At 50.2% G+C, this 24,088-nt stretch overlaps 2 protein-coding genes across 2 annotated transcripts in view; one reads left to right on the top strand and one right to left on the bottom strand.

Moving 5' to 3' along the window:
• Positions 1–4,126, top strand: part of ZNF609 (zinc finger protein 609) — a 92,137-nt gene extending 88,011 nt beyond the window's left edge. The window contains exons 7-10 of the mRNA XM_068957957.1: positions 266–441; positions 1,149–1,365; positions 1,716–1,794; positions 2,184–4,126. Coding sequence (XP_068814058.1) covers positions 266–441; positions 1,149–1,365; positions 1,716–1,789 — 467 coding nt within the window. The 3' untranslated portion in view covers positions 1,790–1,794; positions 2,184–4,126. The remainder of the gene's footprint in view (positions 1–265; positions 442–1,148; positions 1,366–1,715; positions 1,795–2,183) is intronic.
• Positions 4,127–8,060: 3,934 nt separating this feature from the next.
• OAZ2 (ornithine decarboxylase antizyme 2) lies at positions 8,061–23,662 on the bottom strand. Its single transcript, XM_068957976.1, is given in 6 exon segments — positions 8,061–9,681; positions 11,535–11,620; positions 13,373–13,548; positions 19,725–19,805; positions 19,807–19,882; positions 23,541–23,662. Coding segments are annotated over 6 exon segments (573 nt in total). The 5' UTR covers positions 23,561–23,662; the 3' UTR covers positions 8,061–9,547.
• Positions 23,663–24,088: the final 426 nt, after the last annotated feature.

Below are 24,088 nucleotides of genomic sequence, written 5' to 3' on the forward strand. Positions count from 1 at the left end.
TGGGGCTGGGCAGGGGAGCTGCTGCCACGGACTTTGTGCCGTTGGTCCCAAAGGGACCAGAGGGTCCCAAAGGGAGAGTGACTTTCATTACTGGGTTGTGTCTGTGACTTGTTGTCTGCTGGCTTATGTGGCTGGCGGCACACGCCTTTGCCACCTCCCCATGGGGTGGCAGAGCTGTGTGCTCCTGTTGTGCAGCCCGAAGCAGCAGTGGGTGACAAATCTGCTTGCTCCTCTTGCTCTGACTGCCATCTTTCCCCCCGACCAGGATCGTACCTCCCCTCCAGCTACTCCTTCTCCCCGTACGGGAGCAAGGCGTCCGGGAGCGATGACAGCGACAAGTCCCGAGCCAGTCCCAGTGTGAGCTGTAAATCCAGCTCGGAGTCTAAGGCCCTGGACATCCTGCAGCAGCACGCCAGCCACTACAAGAGCAAATCGCCTACGGTGAGGGTCAGGCCAGCTCCATGCACTGGCTTCAGGAAGGTCCTTGGGTCCTATGGCCAGCCCAGAGCAACTCTGCCTAGGTTGGGTTGACATTCCTGCTGTAGGAGACCAGAGGCCCTAAACAAATCCCACAGCACGACTCCTTTTGGAGTGATGAGCCAAACTTGTGGGCGTGACCGGCCCAGAGAAGCCCTGAGACTCCTCTAGGCCCTGCAGGGACTAGGCAACACTTGTCCTCGTCCCTGGAGCTTGTCTGCTGATGGGTGGGAGGCCAGGACACAGGGCCTGGATCCATCCCAGGGCAACATAGGGTTGCAAGCTCCTTTTAGACCAAGCTGAGAGAAGGAGCTCTGACATCTGCTTTTGGACAGGAAGGAGCTGCCCTGAATGGGACCCTGCTAAACAGGTTTGCACCCTTCTGTTCACTTTTGGGATGGTCACCAGCCATCCTGTCATCTCTGTGCTGTGTCAGCAGTGTCACGGGGAGCCTGTAGACAATGGTGCCATGGGGCAGCCTCAAGGGCCTGCGTGGATCAGACAGCTGGTGGGCTCTGCTGGCTGGACTGGCTGTTCTGAGGGCCCTGCACCCTGGGGTGCCCATGCCAAGCCACCCCACTGGGTAGCTGGGACAGAGCCAGCCCCTCTCCCTGCAAGCTGCTTTGAGGCCACCAGCTTCGCTCAATGTGCACCTGTTTTCTCCTCCCTAGATAAGCGAGAAGACGTCTCAGGAGAGGGACCGCAGTGGCTGCGGGGTGGTGGGGGGCGGCGGGAGCTGTAGCAGTGTTGGCGGAGCAGGAGGTGGGGAAAGGAGTGCAGACCGGCCCCGGACCTCGCCATCTCAACGCCTGCTCTCGACGCATCACCACCACCACCACCTCGGGTACTCGCTGCTGCCAGCGCAGTACAACCTGCCCTATGCAACAGGTGAGAGCCAAATCTTGCCCTTGACTGGGGACTGGATGCTGGGGACAGAACGCACAGCCAGAGGGGCTCCTGGAGCATGGCTGCTTCTGAGAGGGCCCCAAGCAGGGCTGAGCTGAGCCACCAGGACTCGGGAGGGTGTTCGCAGGGTTTTGTAGCCTCTTTGGGCAGCATGAGCCCCTGCGCTGGGCACTACTTTGGCCATATCCAGTGCCTTTCAGCTCTGCCGGCTTGGAGCTTGGGACAGGTGTGATCCAGATGTGCGGGTGCTGTGGGCCCAGCCAGGACGGTTGCCAGGCTGAACTCAGTGCCTGTCTCCTGCTGCCAGCTCCTGATGCTGCTTCTCTCCGCAGGTCTCTCCTCCACCGCCATCGTTGCCAGCCAGCAGGGCTCCGCTCCCTCCCTATACCCACCTCCCAGGAGGTGAGAATGGTAAGGCTCTCCTGCAGTACCGGCATGGGCAGGCTTCCACCCTGCTTAGCCTGTTGGGCAACCACACATCTCCACTCCCCATGGCCAGGATGAGGGCACAGGCTCTGTCAGGGCAGAAGCGGTTGGATAGGCATGCGTGGCCTAACATGGGGTGGTACAGGGCCATCTTGAGGCGGAAGAGCAGCCCTGAGAGCAGAGGCTGGGCTCACCCCCTCCGCTCGCTCCTCATGTCCCCCCCAGTCACCTCTGGAGCCCCCAGTGAGCACGTCCCCAAGCAGCAGGTGCTGGCTTTCCCCTCTGACCTCCTGCCGATTGCCCCGGTCGCAGCCCTGGGGCTCATGGGGGCTGCTGGATGTCGGAGCTGACTTTTTGCCTTTGGTTCTCTGCAGGACGTGATGCGCTGGGATGCCTGGGCTGTACGAGACATGTGACTGGCTCACATGAGGAAGCGCTGGAGACTCCTTTAGACATCAGTTGAATGGTGTTAATTGTTCTGCTTGACGTTCCTGCCGTAATCGAGGCAGACTCTGTCTTCTCCCCCGTCGGACACACACTGAATCCCCCCCTCTACACCCTTCCCTTTGGTGAGTGGGCGAGCTGGTACCTATGGAAATATTTATTCTAGTGGGCACTGGCGCTCGGGATGGAAGTGAATCGCCTGCCTGGTGCATATGAAGAGGAAACGGAAGCACTGAGGTTTCTCGATGGATTTGAGACCCTGCTGTGTCTCTGGGAGTCACTGCTTCATGATGGGTCTGAGCATCACAGGACTTGGGGTGGGCAAGTGGCATGGGCTGGGGTGCTGCCTCCTGCATCCCTTGTGCCGTGTGTTCCTCGCTAGGGTTGAACCACAAGTCAGAGCTGGAAGTGGAGTTGCAGTCTCAGGAAAGAGAGTTCTGGCTACTCTTATTAGTGCTGTGGAGTCAAGGTGGGTGTTGGAGACGCTTGTGCGGATGGAGACGGTCAGCCCTGTGGGATGCGTCGATAGGCAAAAATGTTCGTGCTTGTGCGGCACAGATATGTCAGCAGGTCAAGCAGTGCCTGCAAGTTTGAGTAGGGTTGTAGCCATCCAAAATCCTCAGTCAGTCCACCTGCACCAGGTCTGAGGGGCCCACTGCCATGGCGCTGCTGCAAACAGGCAGCTGGGCATTGCGGCGCTACGCACCTCTGTGCCCTGCTACTCTCCTCCATCTCCTGCTCTGGGCTCTCCCTGCTTTTCTGCTCCGGCCCAGCAGCAGTGGTTGGTACTCCTGTGCCCCATGGCGAGGACCAGGTGCAAAGCAGCTCACGCTGCTCTGCTCTGCTCTGACCATGCCTGCGTGGGAAGGAGCCGCCTGGGTGGCTGGCTCTGCTCCTGGCACCCTGCACAGGGCAGGCGTTATTGGCCTCATTGCAACTGGAGCATCCCACAATGTGCTGGCCAGTGGGTTTGGGGGGGGGGGGGCTGGGGGGGGGGGGGCACTGCTCTTGGCCCAGCTGAAGCCTGGATGGCTCCAGGAAGCTGTTTGGAGGTGGTATCAGTTGGGGGGGGGGGGGTGTCACAGAGCTGGGGAGCAGCTGTGTGCTGTGCCCATCACCCAGCCCGCTGCCAGGATTTCTCCCCAGTGCCTTGTAGGGTCCAGACCTGACTGAAACTCATTTCCAAGGCTTTTGAGTTGGTTTCTGAGCTGTGACTCTGCACCCCCCCCCCCCAAAAAAAAAAAAAACCCAGCCTGCCCTCTGCCCCTCCCTGCAGCAAGCACTTCCCCCCAGGTAGGGCAATCCTGCTCGGAGGCAGGGCTGGGGGCTCCCCTTCACAGCCACCCTCTGCTTTTAAGTTGAGGTCCCCTGGCCATGGGCAGAGCTCAGCAAGGAACAAGCACACTTAGGCTCTGTCAGAGGCACTTCTCTGAGCCACACAGGCACCCCCCCCCCCAAAAAAAAAAAAAAAAAAAAAGAAAAACACCCTGCTCTGGCCCTGTGCCAGGGCTCAGGGCACCAGGTCCTTGAAGCTGGTCCTCTGGGCAGTGCATGCCCTGCTGCTGGCTGCTCCCCGTGTCCCCAGTCCCTGAGGACAGGGGCTTTCTGGTCCTCTGCTCCCCCAGCCGTGGAGCGGCTTTTCCCGGGCCGGCTCTCTACCTCGGCCTGGAGCAGCCGGGCCGCCCAGGCTCTCCCTGCCGGTCCCCGGCTGGGCAAGCGGTGCTGTCCCTCCCAGGCTGGGGGAGCGCGGGGTTACCGTCGGTCCGCAGCGGTCTCTGTTGTTTGTGTGTCGCACCCGGCCCCGAGGGGCTGCTGTACCGGGATGCTCTGCCCGCTGGGCTCTGTACATACTGTAAAAAGCAATTGTTTGAAAGCTGTTGTTTTGGGTTTTGTTTTCTTTTCCCTGTTCCCCACTTTATCCAGTTCGAAAGGAGACACTGACTGGGCTCAGCCCTGTTTCTGATGAAGGTAGCGTGTTGGTCCCAGCCTGTGCTCCTCGATGCCTCTTAGTTTGACTCATCGTTCTTCCTCTTCTCATTCTGTCTTTGCAAGGAGATGGGTCTGGACAGGCACAGCTGCTCCTTGTACTGCATGGGGGACAGGCTGGCTCCCAGCTCCCTTTGCTCCTCCAGGAAGGGGTAGGAGACGCTGAGCAGTGGCTCTACCCTGTACCCTCCCAGCCAGATACACCTGCAGCCACCAGGCTGGAGACTGCCCAGCTGGGGCTGCTGATCCTGGTGCAGGCAGGACGTGCAGCTGGAGCCTGACGCGGGGAGGCCGCTTGGCTGGAGGGGTCGGGGCGATGCAGGGGAGGGGGAGCCTGTGTCCTGAACGCAGCCCCTTGCTCAGTTCGGCCTGCAGAGGAGCATGTCTAAGGCTGCCCCTACCTCCATCCTTGGTCGGGGCCTTGCTCTGCATCTCCATGAGCACAGTGGGCATGGAGGAGGTCTTGGCTGGGGCAGGATTGGATCGGTGCAGGATCCCCCTCCCAGGGCTGGGACAGCCAGAGGGGCTGCAGGGGACTGGGGCAGGGGGACTGGGGCTTTGCTGGCCATCAAAGAGGGGCCCAACTGAGTCTCCCTTTAAGTGAAACAACAGTTAAGCCAAATAGGTTTGAAGCGTGACGTTTTCAGATTTCCTGTTCAGCACTTGCGTGTGGGGCAGAGGCCTTGTGCTGAGCTGGGTTTGTCATCCCCCCCGGCCCCTCCACCAGGCCCTGCGGTCCCAACCCCCTGCCCGCTGGATTCCCCCAGTCCCAGCCTCTGCTCACAGGGCCCTGGTGTCCCCAAACAGCAGCCCACCGAGCCCCGATGGGCTCGGCCCCTGCCCGTGGGGCCCCCTCAGCCCGACCCCCTGCCAGCCAGGCCCTGCCACCCCCGAGCCCCTGCCTGGCCCCGCCAGCGGGAGGCCTGCCAGGGCATTGAAGCGTTGATGTTTATAGCTCTTGTTTCCATTGGAGTTGCTGTGTTGGGTTTCATTTCAGTCTTCCTGATTCTGCCCTTCTGTAAAGTGTACATTATTACCAAGTTCCTTGTTTTTTATATATATATATAAATATATATATATATATATATATACAAACTGTACTCTTCTTGCCTTTGTACATTTGGGCAAGGAGAGAGAATAAATCTTTTTAAGAGACAATCACAAACCTGTGAGGGTGGCGTTTTCTTCCTGTCACTGCTCTCCCTGAATGCTGGGCCTCTGCCCCCGCCCCCCCCCAAAAAAATACGGCCACTGATCTCAGAGGGCTTGAGGGAGGCAGCCAAGGGGCCTTAAATAGACCTGCGGGCTGCTCTTTGAACTGAGCCCTTTGGTGAGGCAGCTGGGCTTTCACCAGTTGGGCATTTATCCTCACTGTCCCATTAGGAGCCTGGGGAGCCGGCGTTGGCATCCTTGTCGTGGCGTGCAGGCAGCCGGGATGCACGGCCCCAGCTAACTGGGTTTTCTCTGATGAGCCAGCCGCTGCACTGGCCTCTCCCCGCAGGGCTGTTCCGTTCCCGGGCCACCCCCGGGGATGGAAACCCTCCCTGAGCTGACGTCCCCTTGCCATTTAAAGCCCTGGAAATGCAGTTAAAGGGATAACTGATTAAGGGACTTGTCAGAAAGGTCAGCTGCTGAGAGGTAACTGGAGTAATTAAGGTTTTAATGGGCACCAATTATATAATGGGACAGGCTGGGGCAGGGGGAGGTGGCACATAGCAGCTCCGAATGTGGAGCTGGGCCCACTGGCACCCCAGGCCCAAGTTGTCCCCTTGCAATCTGGTGTCAGCAGTCAGGTCCCCAAAATGCCAGGCAGGGGCTTTTCCCACCCATCTCCCTGACAGCACCCACTGGGCCCTGCACCTCCTCCCCACCCACTGCTGAGATTCCAGCAGCCAGGGAGTGCCCAGCTTTGGTGCCCACCTGCATCCCCTGCAAATACACATGCCCCAGCTGCCCTCACCCAGGACCCAAGCTGCAGCCCTCCCCCCCCCCCCCCCAAAATCTCCCTCCCCTTCCCCACGCCAGGCCCCAGCATCAGTGGGGCCAAGCAGCAGGGCCAAGTTGCAGGAACCGCACTGTCCCAGCAGGGCCCAGCTTCCCCCAATTTTGTGCCAGGAGCCAAACCCAAGCCAACAGTAACTCCCAGCCCTCTGCCTGTGATGGGTCCCTGGAAGCCTGGCCCTGCTGGGCTGTTGCAACCTCAGCCCTTTGCCAAGCATCCAGTTTTGCTGGCTGGGCTGAAGCCACACCCCAAGTGCCCCAAACCCTACTGAGGACCATTGCGTACACCCTGTTTTGGCATCTGATTTGGAGCAGGCATGTTCCTGCTCCCAGCACCTTCCCCAGGGAGCCTGCTGATGGCAGGGGCTGGAGCTGCAGCATCATTCATGCCACCCCATGGCAGCACCCACCTCCACCCCTCGCTCCCATCTGCTCGCTCACACACACCATCCAACTCCAGGCCCATGCACAGCAGCAGGCCTGGAGCAGGCTGGTCTGTTATTCAGCACAGGCAAACATCCCAACCCCGAGGAAGTCCCAAGGTGGGTGCCTGTCCCACAGCCTACAAGGATCCTGCCACATGGGATACAGAGCCAAAGGCGGCTGTAGAAATTTGCTTTTCCTTGTCAAGCCTCACTTTCACAAGCCTAGGGAGGGTACCAAGCCACTTTTTCTTTGAGTATGAGCACCACGCGGCAGCCAAAACACACAGGAGATGTCAGCTGGAGGCTGGTTCATGCTCAGTGACAGTTTCAGCCTACTGCAGGCTCTGCCACAGGGGTGCTAGATGCAGCAGGTAACACTCAGACCACAGTGTTTCTAAAGAAATTAAGGGATCTAAGACCTTTGTGTTTGTCCACAGCTGCAGGCAGGAACATGACCTGTGATCTTGTGAAGGTACCTGTTGCTATTGAATTAACAAGGGGTCGGTGACAGTATGTGGTAGCTATCAGAGGATCACACATGCCAGCCCAGACTGCAGCTTATTAATCAGCTCTAGGGACTGTCCCAGCTCCCAAGTACCCAACGTGCAGGACCTTGGAATCAGACAGTAGGCTGATTAATGCAAGGAAGGAGCAAAGCGATTCCCATCCCCTCAGGTTAGAGAGAAGAGCGGGAAGCACAGCTCGGTGCATTCCCCCCAGAAAAACCATCTGCAGACCCTGCGTTATGCACAGAACAAATTCATAACGGGTAAGTCCAGAAACGAGAGCCGTGGGGCAGGATGAGGGCCCTAGAGCATGCAAAAACTCCCTGGGAGTTACGAGCAAGCCTGCAAAAGGGGTCCTCATGGATCTGGCTGGGAATGGGGCAGGAACAGGCCTAAAGCTTCTGCCTTCCAACCCATTGATAGTATGAACCCCAGAATGAGAAACACACATTCTCTAACAAGGGAGTAAGTACAGGGTTTCTGCTGTTTTTCAGTGCTCTTACAGCAAGGATAGGAAGTAAAAGGTATCGTTGCTGAGCCAGGACCAGTACTACCATAGACCATGGAGCCACAGTAAAGCTAGTGCAGACCCTTCCCAGCAGTACAGCTCAGTCTTCAATTTTAAACCAGCCCCAGCTCGTTAGCCTAGTTCACAGCTTCAGCCCTGAAAGGCACCGAGGCAGCAGGAGCAGAGAAGCTGCATTTAATGCCCTCTTTGATAAGATTGGGGCATTGGATTGGACTAGAGCCACTGGCCATTCAGCTCAGCCTGGAAAGGCAGGGGAGAACAGCCCTGCCCTTGTCCAAATGGGCTAGCCACACACTTCCCTGCCGTATTCGCGTTTGTCCTACTTTCATGCTGTTGGAGGGGAAGGAGGGAAGAGAGACATAAACTTTAAGATGATTTATTCACACAAACTTATATCCCGGCCCCCACCTCTCTCCCCCAAACAAAACACACTGACCATGACGTTTATGGAATGGCTTGGCTTCAGCTTTTAACAAAATCCTCCACAGAAAAGTGAGAGCATAACAAAGCACACAAGGACAATTCCACACGCAAGCAGCCAGGCCAGGAAGAGAGCTCACAACATGTCTCCAGGGCACAGTTTATAAATACACCCTTCTCATGTGGCATTCAAAGAAAGCCAGCCAGGTTACATCCAAATGGCATGAAGACAAGAGCACAACCTCATTCTCCAGCATTAGAAGTGGCAGGATTGAAACGTGAGCTACAGCTAGCAGTGCCACCACAGACACCCCTCCAGCCTCCTCTGGGAGATCCCCAGGATGGGAGAACTGTCCCACCATCTGCACAAGGGCATGTTACTAGCAGAGCTGCCTTCCACACCTGTCCCTGCACACGATTCCCTTTGGTTTGGATACAGCCATTATCTCAGTGTCTTGAGATCTCTTTGGAAAGGTCAGGAGGAAGAAAAGAGGTGTGACAACAGCCAAGGGCCTGCTCCTTACCGGTCCTTGGGAAGAGACTAAAGGTGTGAGCTTTTTAGGCTCTTTGGACCATCAAAACCATCACACCTCAGGTAGGTAAGGAAACGTTCCCCAAGACTAGAGATATTGCTCTGAACACTCACTTGACCCTATATAAGCAGAGTACCATTGCAGCATTAAGGGAGGCCTACAAAAAGGCTCTTTTCCTTTTAAATAAGCAGCCCCAGCTGTGTGAAGTTAATCTGAATGCCCCTTTTATTGAATGCTGTGATAGTGCAGTGGTAACATTGAACAGAGTAAGACTGCTTAAACAAAAGCTGGAAGAGCAAGAAGTTTAAAAAAAAAGTTAAACCAGTTAAACAGCATCAGTTACCCCAGAGCAGAGACGCACAGGGGTTTTAATGTAGTGTTAAAAGTTAACTCAAGCACATCTCTTCCATGTGTCTAACACTCAAAAAACATGCCTTATTCTTAAGAGTCTGAGTGAAAATAAACAGGTAGTCCGTCAGATGAGCACACGCCACACATCAGGTGATCAGGAAAGAACCAACACTGATTTAGAAAAGTCAAGGAGTTGATACTGCATCTACCACTGTGCTTCCCTACACTGCCAGGCTCCCACGCACGGCCTGGGCACGAGGTGCCTCTAGGCTAACACACCACACAGCTGTATGTAAAGAGCTCCTATGCCAGTTCATAAACATCTTCCATTTACTATTTGGTGATTACATGTGTGTATATATAGTTCTCTAGGCAACACATTTCAATGAGATAGTCAACTCTGAGGATACACAGGCCAATCTAACAATGAGAAATGCAGTTTCAGTCCAACAGAAGCTTGTTTTCCCTTTCCTCAAGAAAGGAGATTTAACCCTCTCTCCCCTCAAAAGCATTTTCAGATCGAACTGAAGTCCCCTGCTGCAGCTATTCTTCATCAGAGGAAGAGTTCTGATCCAGGGGGTACACCATGAACATCACGTCCGGTCGCGATGGGACAGAGGGGTGACCAGGCCTCACGATTTCAAAGCCCAAAAAGCTGAATGTCTTCAGGAGCGGAGCTACCAAAGAGAAGGAAATGGTTACCACCAGGAACGTTGATCTTTACCCTAAAAGTCATTGGCATCAAAGTACAAGGGCATTAAACATGCCTGTGAGCTAGCAGCACATCCAGAACTTCCTACACAAAAAGAAACTATTTAACACAACAGTCCTCTTCAGTAAGAGATCTTGTCTCTTCCTGTATTCAATGCAGTTGCTCCTAGGTGTAAAGGAAATTTTAAGCCTCTACAGAGGACTAGATTGCTCTGCATTTATTCTGCGACATCTGTTCCATCCCCTCTGAGTAAGGGCTACACTTGTCATCTACTTGCACCAGCTGCCCAACTGCACTTAGCCAGGATGCCTGTAGCCACCTCACAGCATATCAAATGCTGTTTCGTTTCATACTCAGTGGCCCGCCCCCAGCACCCTTTGAGCCCAGAAGCAGCAAACAAGGAATCAACTTATGCAGGGACTGGACAGAGCTTTCCTGTCTTTGCAAGAAGGACCTGGAGATCAGACTGGAAACCTCAGACATCTCAGCACAGCTCGGTGCATCCCCCCAGAAAAACCATCTGCAGACCCTGCGTTTTGCACAGAACAAATTCATAACGGGGTAAGTCCAGAAGCTCCACCTCATCTGACTGAGACAAGATATATTACAGATTAACCGCATGCACGTCCCCTTGTTGCTAAGGGATCGCATCCCTGTGACCTGTGTAAGTTACCCTGCTACAATATCTAATCTCTGCAGCACCCACTGATGATTAATTTCAAACTACTGAACAGTCATGCAGATGAGGTCCTATATACTTTCAGGGTAACAGTGAATTTTAACTGTATAGACAAGTACCCAGAATATGGAACACTCCAGAACTCATACAAACAAGGCAGTTTCATTATCAATACATGCCCTTTTGTAAAAGGGCAGTATCAGATTCTTGGACATCTTCTGTAAACAGCCATTATGGAGGTCACCTGTGCAACTAGCACTGGTGATATACTTTTCCTCCATTTGAAGATGATTCTTGATGGATGATACATGGAATGGTATCTTCCCAGGTTCAGTGCAATTTAGCTCTAGCAGCACTGCTCCATCTGAGAAAAGACAGTGCAGCTTGTGAAGTGGCAGAGTAAAATTAGAATTAAGAAGAGGTTTGAATTACTCCTACCATGGCAATTGCTTGGTTACTAGCCTGCATCTAGTAAAATTTAAAATGACGCATCCATAGCTTGGTACCTTGCCACAAATCTCCTCAAACTTCCGTGCTCTAATCACTCATCCAATACATCTATCTTTAGATACTAAGGCAGCCCCCTTAAGCCATAAGCATTTATAGTCAGAGTCAGGATTACCTGTAGGTCTAGGAAGGGCAAAAGTGCTGGAGGATCTTTAAAAAGCAGATAAGCATCAGAGCAACAAGCTGAAAGTGTTTAGTTCTCACGTCATAACCTGTTCCTAGTCTCTCCTTCCAAATCACATAAGCCTGATGCCAGAAGGATACCTTCACTCCTTATCCAAGAAGGAATATTAACTGATTTCTGGCCAAGAAAATATCCCAAATTACTCAAGAGCAGCTTTCCCCATGACAACTCTAGTAACAACTTAACTGCAGGACAGCAAAGCAAGCCCAGCTGGAGAAAATGAATATTCCCTTTCCCTTAGTCCCAAGAAAGGACTTAGGCAGATAAGTTATTTCTTCTATGAGAAACATTTTCCAATGTGTAGGAAAAACATGAAAATTATGCATGCCACACAATTACCACAATAGGAAGCTTACGGAAGCCCTGCCTTGGGATTACCAGATTTTTGTACAGATTTAGTAGTGTCATTTTAGTTCTAGGGAGAAAATCTCCCAGTGGGAGTTCTCACCTCTATCTTCTCTGCTTTTTCTGAAGCAAATAAAGACGTAGTTTACTTTCATTTTTTCTTCAGCAAATTCCAACAGTGCTGATAACCTGCCAAGGAGGAAGACAAAAGAACATCAGCTATAGGAAGTCCTGTCCTGAGGAAGCCACTGGGCACTATCAACTGTTTGGATGTTTTAAGACAGAAAGATCACTTGTTTACAGACACAAACCCCATGTTACAGAAACAATGGACGCTGAAACAATGGACTTCCTGCTTCACTATCCAGCCCTGCGAAACTAAGCTATCCTCACACAAAGTCACAGAGCAAGTGCGTGTCCTTGGTTGTCTGCATGCCAGCATACACAAACATCCATCCCTCTTGAGCCAGCGATTTCGTACAGAAGTCTTCATACGTGAGAAGCTGAAGACTGCAACTCTTCTGGAGCTAGACTACAAGCCTTCCACCAGCAACAAACACCAAGGGATCTGTAAGCTTTGTACTTTATGAAAAAGAAGGCTAGTGCAAGGCAGAAGAGAAGAGAAAAACATCACTGAAGGAGCACGTGCACAGGCAGAGCTGTTTGGGGACACATCATCTGCATGGCACAGCTAAAAACGACGCTGTGAATCCAAGCTCCCTTTCCAGCAAAAGGATTTCTGCCACCTCTTGATGGAAGCAGAGCTGCATTAGCCTCTGTCCAAGCCCTCAGAATTAGCATGGCGTAGCTGTATCTGTCACTGCTGACCTGTGCATTTAGGATGCACACTGCTACAGCAGTGACAAACGGGACTTCAATCGAGATCTAATTAAACAGCAGTCAGTGAGACTGGAGCGCACCAAGGGAGATTAAATTTGCAATGATTTTGTTAATATGATAATGAACTATTTTAATTATAGCCTCTACTAGACTGTTTTACCTAGCTAAAAATAATCTTACGAAATTATGCTTTAAGCCATGATGACACGGGTGGCAAATACCCTCACAGGACAATCTGCTCCTATGAAAGCAGGCACTCGGACAGCTAGAGGACAGCAGAAAGAATACAACACGTTTATGGATTCAGACCAAACGAGACAAGGGTGAGACAGCAGGAATACTGGCACTCAGTGAAGGTGTCCAATGAGATTTTTTCCCCAATTTGCTTGTGTCATTTACTCGTGAAGTTTATTTCAACATTTAGAAGGACTTCAGAGAGTTCTGCACAGGACTCCACTAAAGCCACATCTATACTACTGCGCTCCCTGCCAGTGGAGATCTCTTGGCAAAGCACTTGGCAGGAAGTAGCTGCTCTGGAAGCTGCATTTACACAAACTTCTCAGAGCAGAGCTGTCTGGACAAAACACTACCATCTTCTGCCAACAGAGAAAAATCAGACTCTGGCACAGCCAAAAGCCTGCATGGCAGTGGTTCAAGAGCTGATCCACCTACAGATGCGAAATAGCACATCAATATAATGGAGTCTTTCCCTGAAAGAGAGAGAAAATACTTGCCAAAATAACTTTGCCAAGTGGTCAGTAGAACAAAACTGGAGAAAGATTTGTACATTTCGCACATCACCGCATGCAAAGGATCACTCCACTCATTCATCACTTATTTCTCATTAGCATAAGAAAACAGTAGCCTGCCTTAAATGATCACCTAGGGGAAAAGATATATGGAGAACCAAAAGAAGGAGGATACTTCTTTGAAAAGGAGGGAGTAAAGAAATATTTTAGATATGCAAAGCAGGAACAGAGGTGCCACGCATACAGCCTGCCCGTTTCCCCCCACCACACACAGACAACGCAGCATCACCAGCATAAGCAAAACATCGCTCCCTGAGGAGCTGTGGACGTAGCTCTGGCATCCTGGACTTACCCTTCTTTGCTTCCATCAGCTAATAATCCATCGGGGATTTCCACAAAGAGGCTCTGATTAGAGAGCACTGCATCCCAGGAAGAGGTCTTCACCTCTGTGACCTTGTACTGGAAGTGGACAATATGAGGCTTCCCTTCATGCACTGGGACATCTTGGTTAACAGTGATCTTCTCGTCCTGCACGTTGTGGAAGGGCAGCGGGAAGAGAAAAGCTCATGAAATATGCTATAGCGTTTCAGCGCCCTTCAACACCAACCAGGTAACACCAGCCCTATGAGTGCAAGCCTGGTACAAAAAAGATTTTACAGCAGTATGTTAATAGATGTGAACTTCAAAATGGACCTTAAATGCACTAGGTGTAAAGCACATGTTGAACCGGATTCTTCCCACTGCACTATTATTGGGTCTTTTTTATATATATATATGTATATATAAATTATTTTTTAAATAATCAAAGAACAGATTTAGGATTCCCAGCTCCTCCCTGACCAGCTTTTAACCCCACTACTCACACTTTTGTTTAGAAGCAAGTGACCTAAAGCATTAGCCAGCCAATTCTAAAAACTGTACCTTATTAAGATTTGTTGGGTTAAGTGCCAGAAGCTGGGAGGATTCAAGAGAACTATCCCATGAAATTATAGACCAAAATTTTTTAAGTGACTGTGCTTAAATGCGCATGCAAAGAGATTTTCAAAAGCATTTTCAATGGAAATCCCCTGCTGAAAAGCTGCGGTCAGCCTTACAGCCTGAACTGTATCCAAAATTTCAGTTTTAATCACTAAAATTCATCAGCATTGGACCTGCCATAGCTCAAGAAGGTATGCACAACCAGATGCTAGATCTCACCTTAGTCTGAACACCCTGGATGCTTGTAAGGGGTTAAGAGCCACTGTTCTAAACTATTTGCATTTTCCAGAATACCTTGCTTTTATTCTGGCCTAACACATCCAAAGAAAGAGTGAAAAAGTAATATCTTAACAGCTAGGGGACCGTAAAGAGATCCAAATGCAAACTAAAATGGTATTATAAACTTACTGAGAAGAACATTATACTTTTCCCTTTCCCCTTTATTGGCTCAGGGGCACACTACAATGAGTGCTCAGATCTCAGAGTGATTTTTAGTCATGTTTTCCAGTTCAAGTGAACGCAGTTTTGCATATTTACATTTTATTACATTTTGGGTCGCAAAAGTCCATTTCATTCACCACAAGTTCCAGCCACATCTTTGAAGAGCAGTTCACGAACTACTCTTCAAAGAATACCACTCCAATCAACGAGCTGGAATAGTATCTGCTGCTGTAGTCCAACCAGTTTCGTTGCATTTCCCTTCCTTCTCCCTACAGTCTTTGAGATGACCACAAATTGCTTTCCCAGATTTTACAACCAACTAGTAGTACGGCAAGTGTTTTGTCTCCTGATATAGGAGAGGAAAATATGTAGCACAGAGAATTCCAAAGTAGACAGAAGTTACACACATTTGAAGACTGTGACTAGGTCTCTTCCAGAGACCACAGGCATACATGTCCCTCTCTAATACTGCTCTAACTAGAATGGCAAGCATGCCATTCTGCTTTGAATTCTGCTTAGCGGTTCCTAGAAAACAATTTAATGGTTAAGTCCCATTCCTTCTCCCGGCAATTTGCATAGGCAGTTGGCTTCCCCAGTAATGATTTCCATATTTCACTGCAAAAAGCACCAATGAAATAAAGAAACTCCTTAGGTTCCCAAGTTAACATATCAACTGCAGTGGACACTACATTATTCCCCCTCTGCTTGGTTACAGGCTCACACATACTGAATCTGTCACATTTATGAAGTTACCTGCACTACCTGAAGGACAGAAGTCAGTCAGATATTAGAGCTAATACCAGTTTTGATCCTGCATCGTAGGGCTACAAAGATTATTAGAGGGCTGGAGCACCTCTCCTAGGAAGAAAGACTGCGAGAGCTGGGCCTGTTCAGCCTGGAGAAGAGAAGACTGAGAGGGGATCTCATCAACGTGTACAAGTATCTGAAGGGAGGGGGTGTCAAGAGAATGAGGCCAGCCTCTTCTCCGTGGTGCCCAGCAACAGGACAAGAGGCAACGGGCAGAAACTGAACCACAGGAAGTTCCACCTGAACCTGAGAAAAAACTTCTTCGCTGTGAGGGTGACAGAGCATTGGAACAGGTTGCCCAGAGAGGTAGTGGAGTCTCCTTCGCTGGAGATATTCAAAACCCGGCTGGATGTGATCCTAGGCAATATGCTCTAGGTGACCCTGCTTGAGCAGGGAGGTTGGACTAGATGATCTCCAGAGGTCCCTTCCAACCTAAACGATTCTGTGTGATTCTGTGAAGAGACGGCCTGGGGAAACTGCACGCCCCTCTCTCCTTAACAGCGTCAACAGGTGAAGAGGGAAGTGTTATATCCCACCCAGGTCATTAGATGAGTGGCATCTAATGGGCGTTTTATGCCAGAATCTATTTTATCAGGGCGCTTAATTCAGCAACTCATTATGAACTTTGATCTGCTGATGCTCACCGTATATATAGCTGGCATGACAACACAAGCAGCAGTGACACTGCTGCAGAACAATTCCATCACATCAGAATAGCTTTAAATGCATTGTAATCAGGCGGCTATATACATTTCTTTAGCAATAAAGCACATAGGCAGCAAGTATAGCAGGGAAAGCTTAGTCCAGTTTGGACCTGTCATGAAGAAGTATTTCTCCTCACAACCATAAGATGTGGGGTATAAATACAGTAGCAGCCAATGGCACCCATTAACGGAGAGAGATTCCTCAGCATTGTTGCCCTTTCAAGCAGACATTTGCTTTTAGGCGTTTTAAACTATTAAGGCATAAGCATCACTGAAAGACCAACAGTTCAGCCAAAACACACTTCTGAACACTTCTAGGCTCCTCAAGTTCACGGTCCCAGTGTTTTAATTCCTATTATCACGTGTATTAAAATAGGCCCCTCTTGGCTTAACCATGGTGATAAGAAAGAAGCCACTGAATATGTTAATGTTAGAGACAAAGTAACTCTTCATGTAAATCAGAAACTGCCTGACTTTGGTAACTTGAGCAGGAGAAGCTGGGTTTAAAGCCCACAAAGCTTAGCATAGCCCCGCTGAAAAACAGGTTTACGCTTCATCAGAATAAATATCCTGTGGGAAATAAGTTTGCTCACCAAGTTTGACAGAAGTTTTCATGGCTGTGCCTGCCACCTGGATTTATTACAGCTTTAAGCCAACTGCACTAAGAAACTGCTGCTGCTCAAGTAGAGGTTAAATCAGACTGTCGCCAATACGGCCAGCACTGAGCCAGTGGCAAGAGTCATACCTGAGCACAGGGAACGCTCTGCGCTACAGGGATATATTCAAAAAAACAAACAAAAGAAATCCCCCACACAGAAGGGGGCTATGCACATCTCTCACCAGTGACTTTATAGGACCCTTTTAACATTTGTTTTTACTTTGCATAAGAGTGCCTCCATTTCAGAGATCTTCCTCTCAAGTAAGAAAAGCTCACAGATGTTTCTTTTCTTACACTTCACAAAAACATGGCTAGGAAGCTGAGAAGAACAGGCTGGGATTGACACATTGGAGGGGGAGGCACACATGCATTTGTGTAGAAAGACTGTCAGAAGCCTGCAATAGGAGGGGAAAAGCTTTCTGTATCTTCTCGCTTAGCCCTTCTGTCACCAGCAGTTACACACTTTCAAAGACTTTCTCACGCACCCAAAGCTAGCAAGGTTTTTCACTTAAAAAAACCTAATGCAACAGCCTACTGTTCCAAAGGCAACATAACTGCATGGATTAACAGAACCAGTTCTCCCGGTTCTTTGGGAATTAAGTTTACACAGCCTATCTTGGGCAGCTGATTTTACTTTTTATTTCTGTGCATTAAAATAGAGTTAGTGAGATCCTGAGAAAAGAAGCTGTTCCTGTGAATCAGCAGCCCAGAATTCTTTGGAACATGCTCAAAGCAAAATCCTATTTATGCAACAAATGTTCAGTTTTACTTCACCCCTGCACAATCCCCCAGCCATGCTATCAGAGCCAAAAAACTCACCAGGCTGTCTTTTACACCTAACTGCCTAAATCATCAGCTCTCAAGCCTTGGGCTCCGTTTCAGTCAATTTTAGCCTCAAGGACCAGCTTCCACTCAGTAACAATTCACTGTGCACAAGATTTTCCAATTCAGTTATGCTGCTCAAGTGTCCTGAGGAGGACAGGAGGGAGGCCTCTACATATTGGCAGTGGAAGGAGAAAGGATGTTATGATCTATTCTAGCCAAGCGACTCTAGAAACTCATGTATGCAGCCTAGCGTTGGCATGCGCTACACCTGCAGACTCCTGCCAAGTTTGCTAGCCAGAGCACGTACTTCAGTTCAAAGCTCATGCTGGCTGCACAGCACCAACTCTGACCGCTATTTCATTCCCAGTTCTACAATAAAGCCCCCTGGATAAAGAGCTGAACATTAGTTTTTGTTATTTTGTGTGTTATGAGACTTAGAGGGAGCCTCAACTGCTTAATTTATAATGCTGTAATATACAAGTACTGTGCTGCATATTCTGAAGGAGGCAGACTCGTACAGAAAGGTCATCTCTAACTAGAGCAGCTCATATAGTTGGAAAAAGTACTTAAGCTTTTGGGTCCAGGTGCCTTTCCAGGTCATACTGAAGCACGCTGGCTGAAAAGCCCAGCCTGCTGCAACTGCAGCACCACTAACGTGAGAGGGGGTCCCCTCAGTAGCCCGCTCAGTAGCCTCAGAGGGAGTCTCAAGACTCAGAGAAAGTCCCAGCAACGCATGCCTGAGGCTACAGTTTTAAATACAGGGCACCACAATCTTCACAACGAAATGAACTATGTTAAGGAAGAGGCTGATTCTCTGACAGGTTCTGGTAGCAAACTAGATCCTGCCAGCAATAAACTCTGCAAAGAATTACATTCCTACTTCTGGGATGCATCTATCTAGACACCTCCTCCACAGGCTGCAACCCCTGCCTGTACACCACTGCCAACAGCTTCTGTGCTAATGGAAGGCCATACTGAAGTCAAATGCTTCAAAGCCTCGAAACTGTGATCCTCTCCAACAGCATCTTCTCCACGCTGAGTCTATTTTCTGCTTTTGATCTTGTCCAGTGTGTACACAGTGCTTGATAAAGACTAGCCTGCAAGAGTTAAAGTTGGCTCCATTTCATACCCCTTTAATATCTGTGACAATTCAGCTCAACAGCATTAAGATGATGTTACAGTATTCTGAAAATGTTAAGAGGCTACACACGGTACAGAGACTGACATTTATATAACTACTTATTGTAGTCACAAGGTAAGCAGGTGAAGCACATGCTAAAAATTCACTAAGCTGGCGCTAAAGAAAACCTCTGTCAACAGACAAAAGCGACACTGGTCTCCAATTCTCTCAAGCATATTTCAGGAGGAGACTTTCATAACTGTGACCTGAAAAGGCCTGCATCTTTTCATCATATAAAGTCTGGATGCCTCCCACAGTATAATTAAAAGCAAGTCTAACACCTATGACAACACTTCTGTCTGAACAGCCAAATTTGCAAGCTTAGCAATGAATTTAGGCTACCTCCTCTGACAGCACTCCATTCCCTAGCTTGCAGAAAGCAGCCTCTATCCCAGAAGGGAGATAGATGCGTGCCACTAGAATATAACACAGAAAAGTTGTGCGAGCACCGATTACTCTGGAGAAAGGAATGGTCAATTCTCCTCATCTGAAAGCTAAAAGACTCCTTAAAATAAGGAAGGCCACAAAATGACGGGTTTAGATATATTTACTCCTAAAGTAGTCTGCCGATGCAAACATTTTATTAGCTTCTCTCATCCTGTGCATATTCTAAAAATATTCCAATTCTCTCAATGGATGGCAGCCTCCCCCTTTTTTGAAGTCAGGAGAGTTATTCTGTGCATCTATTCAGGCAGTTCCTAGGCGCTGACGGCTTTGCCTTCCGGACTAGGGCACAGGAAGAAGCTTATCAACCATTTACTCCTCAGAATTTCACCTTTCTGCTTCCCACTTCCTCCTTCTGCAACACACTTCGGTTGCTTCACGCGTTGATAACGTTGGCTCTGCACACAACAGCAGAAGCAGACCTCCAGGAATGAGATGAGTCAATTTTTGTTGCAGACCTATGAGAAAAGGTCTTTTCTTTCTTAGGAAGCAGGTGATATTTAGACAAAAGAGCTGCGTGCAGTTCAGTGATATGCCAACAAGATCACTGAAATTTCCCCATTTATTACTTTGGACTAGTTTGTATTTATCCCCCACCACCTGCAAAAAACAAACATGGCTGTAACACAACTACAGGTCATTATTCCAGGTATTAGATCATTCTCACCTTATATATCAGAGCTGAAAGAGAAGGATCCCTGCTACCCCCTCGCCCACCGGGGATCTTCGACAGTGGGTGAGGGGCATCAGGAGCACCACAGAGGCCCTGGAACAATGTGCCTGCAGCACTGCAGCTGGGGACAGTTACTCAAAGGTAAGATACTACTGCAAGAAGAGAGAGAACACAAGGTTACATTAGCAGGATCAAGTTTCTGATGCTACAACTTCTCATGACAACTCGAAGACATTTGTATTCCTGCTCCTCCACTGCACATCAGAGGCAGCTATCAAGCCTTTTAGTGCCTGGACTTCTATATTAAAAACACTTACAGCCCAAGCTTTGTTGCATCAGAAAATGGTAGTGTTTTGTTTGAAACAGAGAAGGGGATTTGTAGTGAAGAACTGAGAGAGTGCTGAGCAACCTCATGCTAATAAGGGACACCTGGAAGACTGCCAGCAGCAGATGGCTGGAAACGCATGACCAGATGAGCACACATTTTCTATAGACAAATATCTACAAATAGATCAACAGGATCCAGAAGGAGGAGGTTTAAGTTTCACGTTTTCAAAGTGAGGAGGAGTGAAAGGGCTAGTTTTTTCAGATATCTTGAACATATTGTACAACATCTGAACTGACATTTTCAAAGACAAATGAAACATCATACAAGCGTCCTTCAGCCCAACCCCGCCCGCATCTTACAAGTTCACCCCACAGACTTTGCCTCAAGATCTACTTTTAAGAACTTGACACAAGAAAAAAAGTTTCCCTCAGTTTGTAAGTTTTCTTGGATCTCCTGCACATGGTTGATTAGGATCACTTTGAAAGTAGGCTTTAATACATACTCCAGCTTTTAGGAAGCCCATGAAAGCAAATTATTTTACTTCCGGAGCATTGCTTCCTTTTATCAGGACCACAAAAACTCTTTGCTGAGGCACAGCATAGCAGCAGTATTCCTCTAACAAAGCCTGCAAAAGCAAGGCAAAAAAACCCAGTCTTTCTTCAGTGTTCCTGTTATGAACTACACCAGCACAAAGCTAGGTAAACACCACTTTTTCCACAACTTCCCTGAAAAATCAAGGCAAATGCAAAGGTTTTCAATAAGCACAGCGAGTGAGGAACAAGACTGTAAGTGACAGCCTCCATATAAGTATCCACAACTCACTCTCTGTCCTAAAACTTTCCACGCGAGTTGTTTCCAAGGCAATGCTTGCTCCAGTCCTCCCCTCTTCCTGCCCCTTCCATGAACTAGACAGTCTTAATTATCAAAAGGTTAAGTACTGAGTCACACTATCAAAAATCACTTGAACCTCCTCTGCAGTATGCCAGAACATATACCAATAGTCTGCAAATGAACTACTGAAACATTTATGAATGCCAAAAAATAACTTCAAAATGCAGTTAAAAACAGAACACTTAAATGCTAAGATCTTGGCTATCCATCTCATACTGAAATAATCTTTCTACAGGAAGCACAAATATTCTTCCTCCACATATTTCCTCCTCCTCCAGGTTTGCTAGACAGTGTTCTTCAGTGGTGTTCCCATGTGGCCATGGCCTACGGCAGGCTCTGCTTGTAGAAAGGACTGTTTTAAACACACTAGGAAAAGATATTAAGCAGTTGTATTGAAGATGTCTCAGGGCAAAATCCTTTATACACATGCTCAGTTGTGTTTTGTATTAATATAGTCCTTCCTCACGACATCACTGGGGCTATCAATGGACTAGTGTGCATTCAGTAGTAGTGGATGTGGAGAGGCATGACAAAGCACTTTGCTGTGCAATTCCCCACCCCCAGAAAGCTGTTGGCAGCTTTGTTATTCCCTTCCCTCCTCCCTCACCCCACAGTCAACAATGTACTATTGATAGCTCTCTCCAACTTGTGGCCAATGCATCAAGAAGCTGGATAATGAAGTGTAGTTGTGGGAAAAAAAAGAGGCAGTAGTTTTCATGCAAAGCAGTTCAAGACACTTCCCAGTTTTCCTTCCTCCGGCACATGCACAAGTCAAAACACAAGACCCCTTCAACCGCAAGCTGAACCCTCCTTGCAACACTGGGGCTTTGCTAGTCTCCAAAGCCTAGCCCAGACCTGCACACTACCTCTATCCTCCCAAAACTGCAGGGCTACAGCCAGCCAGGGGCCTAAAAGCAGCACACTGCCAGCTTAGGCAGGGGCAGTACCACCAGAAGGTAACACAAAGAAGGTAAACTGGAAAAGGTTTTGCTTCTTCCAGATGCATATTAGCAGCAGTCCTGGAAAAAACTTCACACAAGTGTCAAACTCCAACCATCTGAAGAAGTCTCATCCCTTGCTGCCTCTGCTACACACATGCAAGCAGTCCATCATGATTCTGGTCTGGAAGATCCATGTATAGCTTAAAATTAGGATTACCCTCCCATCTGCTCTAGTCTCTCCCCTCTTCTAAGAGGCTGCTTTCCTTCAGCCAGGCAGCTTAGTTTAAAATAAAATTAATTTAGACCACTAAGGTCCTTTCACTAAAGGATTTCCCAAGTAAAAGCTTCCCGACCAACTCCCACCTGAAATGAGCGCTGTTACCAAGCATACATTTTTAGCCACTTTGTATAATTTCAACCTGTCAAGCTTTCAGCAATTTTAACTCTGTGCCTCCCCCTAGGAAGCACAAAGTCAATAGTTTTGAGCCTAGTCCCAACTGCTCTTCAGTATGCCTACGGATCCTTCACACATGAAGCTCCTGGCCAGGGCTGCTTTCAACCCATGACAACAATGGGTTGAACAACTTTGGGTCTGGAAAGCTACGGTTGTTCAGAGGAGAGGAGAAAGAAAAAAACCAAAAAACAGCACTTGTGCCAGATGGAGAGACCTGCAAGCTCCCATGGCACTACAGAAATAATTTTTTTTTTCTAAACAGGCTCTTAAGAAGCAGCTGAACATAGCCCAGAACAAGAAGTTACTATGCAGTTTACCACTGCAAGCCATATAGTAAGGAATCTTATTTGATGAGTAGCTAGTATGCAATAATCTTAAGAATACAGCACAGCTCAAGTATCTGCTCTACATGCAACAGCCAAGAAACAAGGCCGTCTTAGACACGTTCTCCAGGCTCTTATCTACACAGTTTGATAGAGACTCAGGAAATGACACTTTCTAGACTGTAAACTAGGAACAGACAGACATAATTTGGTCAGTTGGGGGGGGGGGGGAAGGGAAGAGAAAAAACACACAACTTGAAAACACCAGCAAGCAAGTTCATGACTGCTGAAAATCAACCCGCCAGGAAAAATACTGGATCTTTTCATTACAGATGCTGGGAAATTGCTTCCCTTCCGAGGACAAAAACCCCTTCTCGGTGTAAATACTTACTAGCAAGAGGTGCTCAGCCACTCTCTCCCGAGGAGGCACTCCCCAGGCAAGGCACGGTGCCCCCCTCCCCCGAGGGATGCCGCCCCTGGACGCAGCCCCCCCAGCCCGGGGCTACCTGCAACAGTGCTGCGCTCCAGCCGGTTTCCCCCATCCGACCTAATTCAGGGGCGCCAGCAGGCTCGCAGAAAGCACCCCAAACCCGCGGGGGTGTGTGTGTGTGGTGGCTTACGGAGGTCTCAGGTAGCAGGGAGCGAAGCGACGCCGCCCCCCCGTGAGGCGGGAGAGGCAGCCGCCCTTCTGCCGCCGCTGCCCGCAAGCATCGCCCCCAGAAACGCCTGGCCGGGCCCAACGGCCGCCCCCAACGGCCGCCCGCGCGCCGCCGCTCCGAGGGCCCCGGCGGGAAGCCGGGGCGGCCCCGCCGCACGGCGGGCGGGCCGGCCGGGGCTGCGCGTGGGGGGGAAGCCGGCCTCGCCGCCCCGCACCTGTCCTGGGTGTTTATCATCCTCGGCTCCGCTCGGCTCGGTCCGGCTCCGCTCAGGCCCCTCAGCACCTCCTCCCTCGCTCGGCGCCGCGCTCCGACTGACCCCGCGGGCCCGCGCCGCCCGGCCCCGCCCCCCGCACCGCCCCCCCCCCGCGCGCCGCCCGGCCCCGCCCCCGCGCGCCCGCGCGCCGGGCAGCCTGGGAAACCGCCGCCCCAAACAAAGGCGCGCGCCGCGCCACGCCCACTGCCCGCGCAGGCGCGCCGCGCCGTGCTCCCCTTCCCCCCTCCCCCCTCCCTTAGTGACGCCACCGCTGCGCGTGAATGGGGTGGTGGTGCGCGCGCGCGCGCGCTCGTGCGCGGTTGGGGCACGCGCTGCCCGCCGCTGGCCCCTCGGCGCCGACCGTTGAGGGCGGTTGGGCGCGGGCGGCCCCGCTGAGGGGGCCGAAGCCGGCCTGCGCCCCAGGCGGCCGTCCGGGTGGGCAGCCCCACAGGGCTGCCTCACTGCCCTCCTCTCGTGGGGCTGCCGGCTCCACCTGCGTGACCGTATGC

Source organism: Struthio camelus, chromosome 12, assembly GCF_040807025.1.
Source record: "Struthio camelus isolate bStrCam1 chromosome 12, bStrCam1.hap1, whole genome shotgun sequence".
Classification (NCBI taxonomy): Eukaryota; Metazoa; Chordata; class Aves; order Struthioniformes; family Struthionidae; genus Struthio; species Struthio camelus.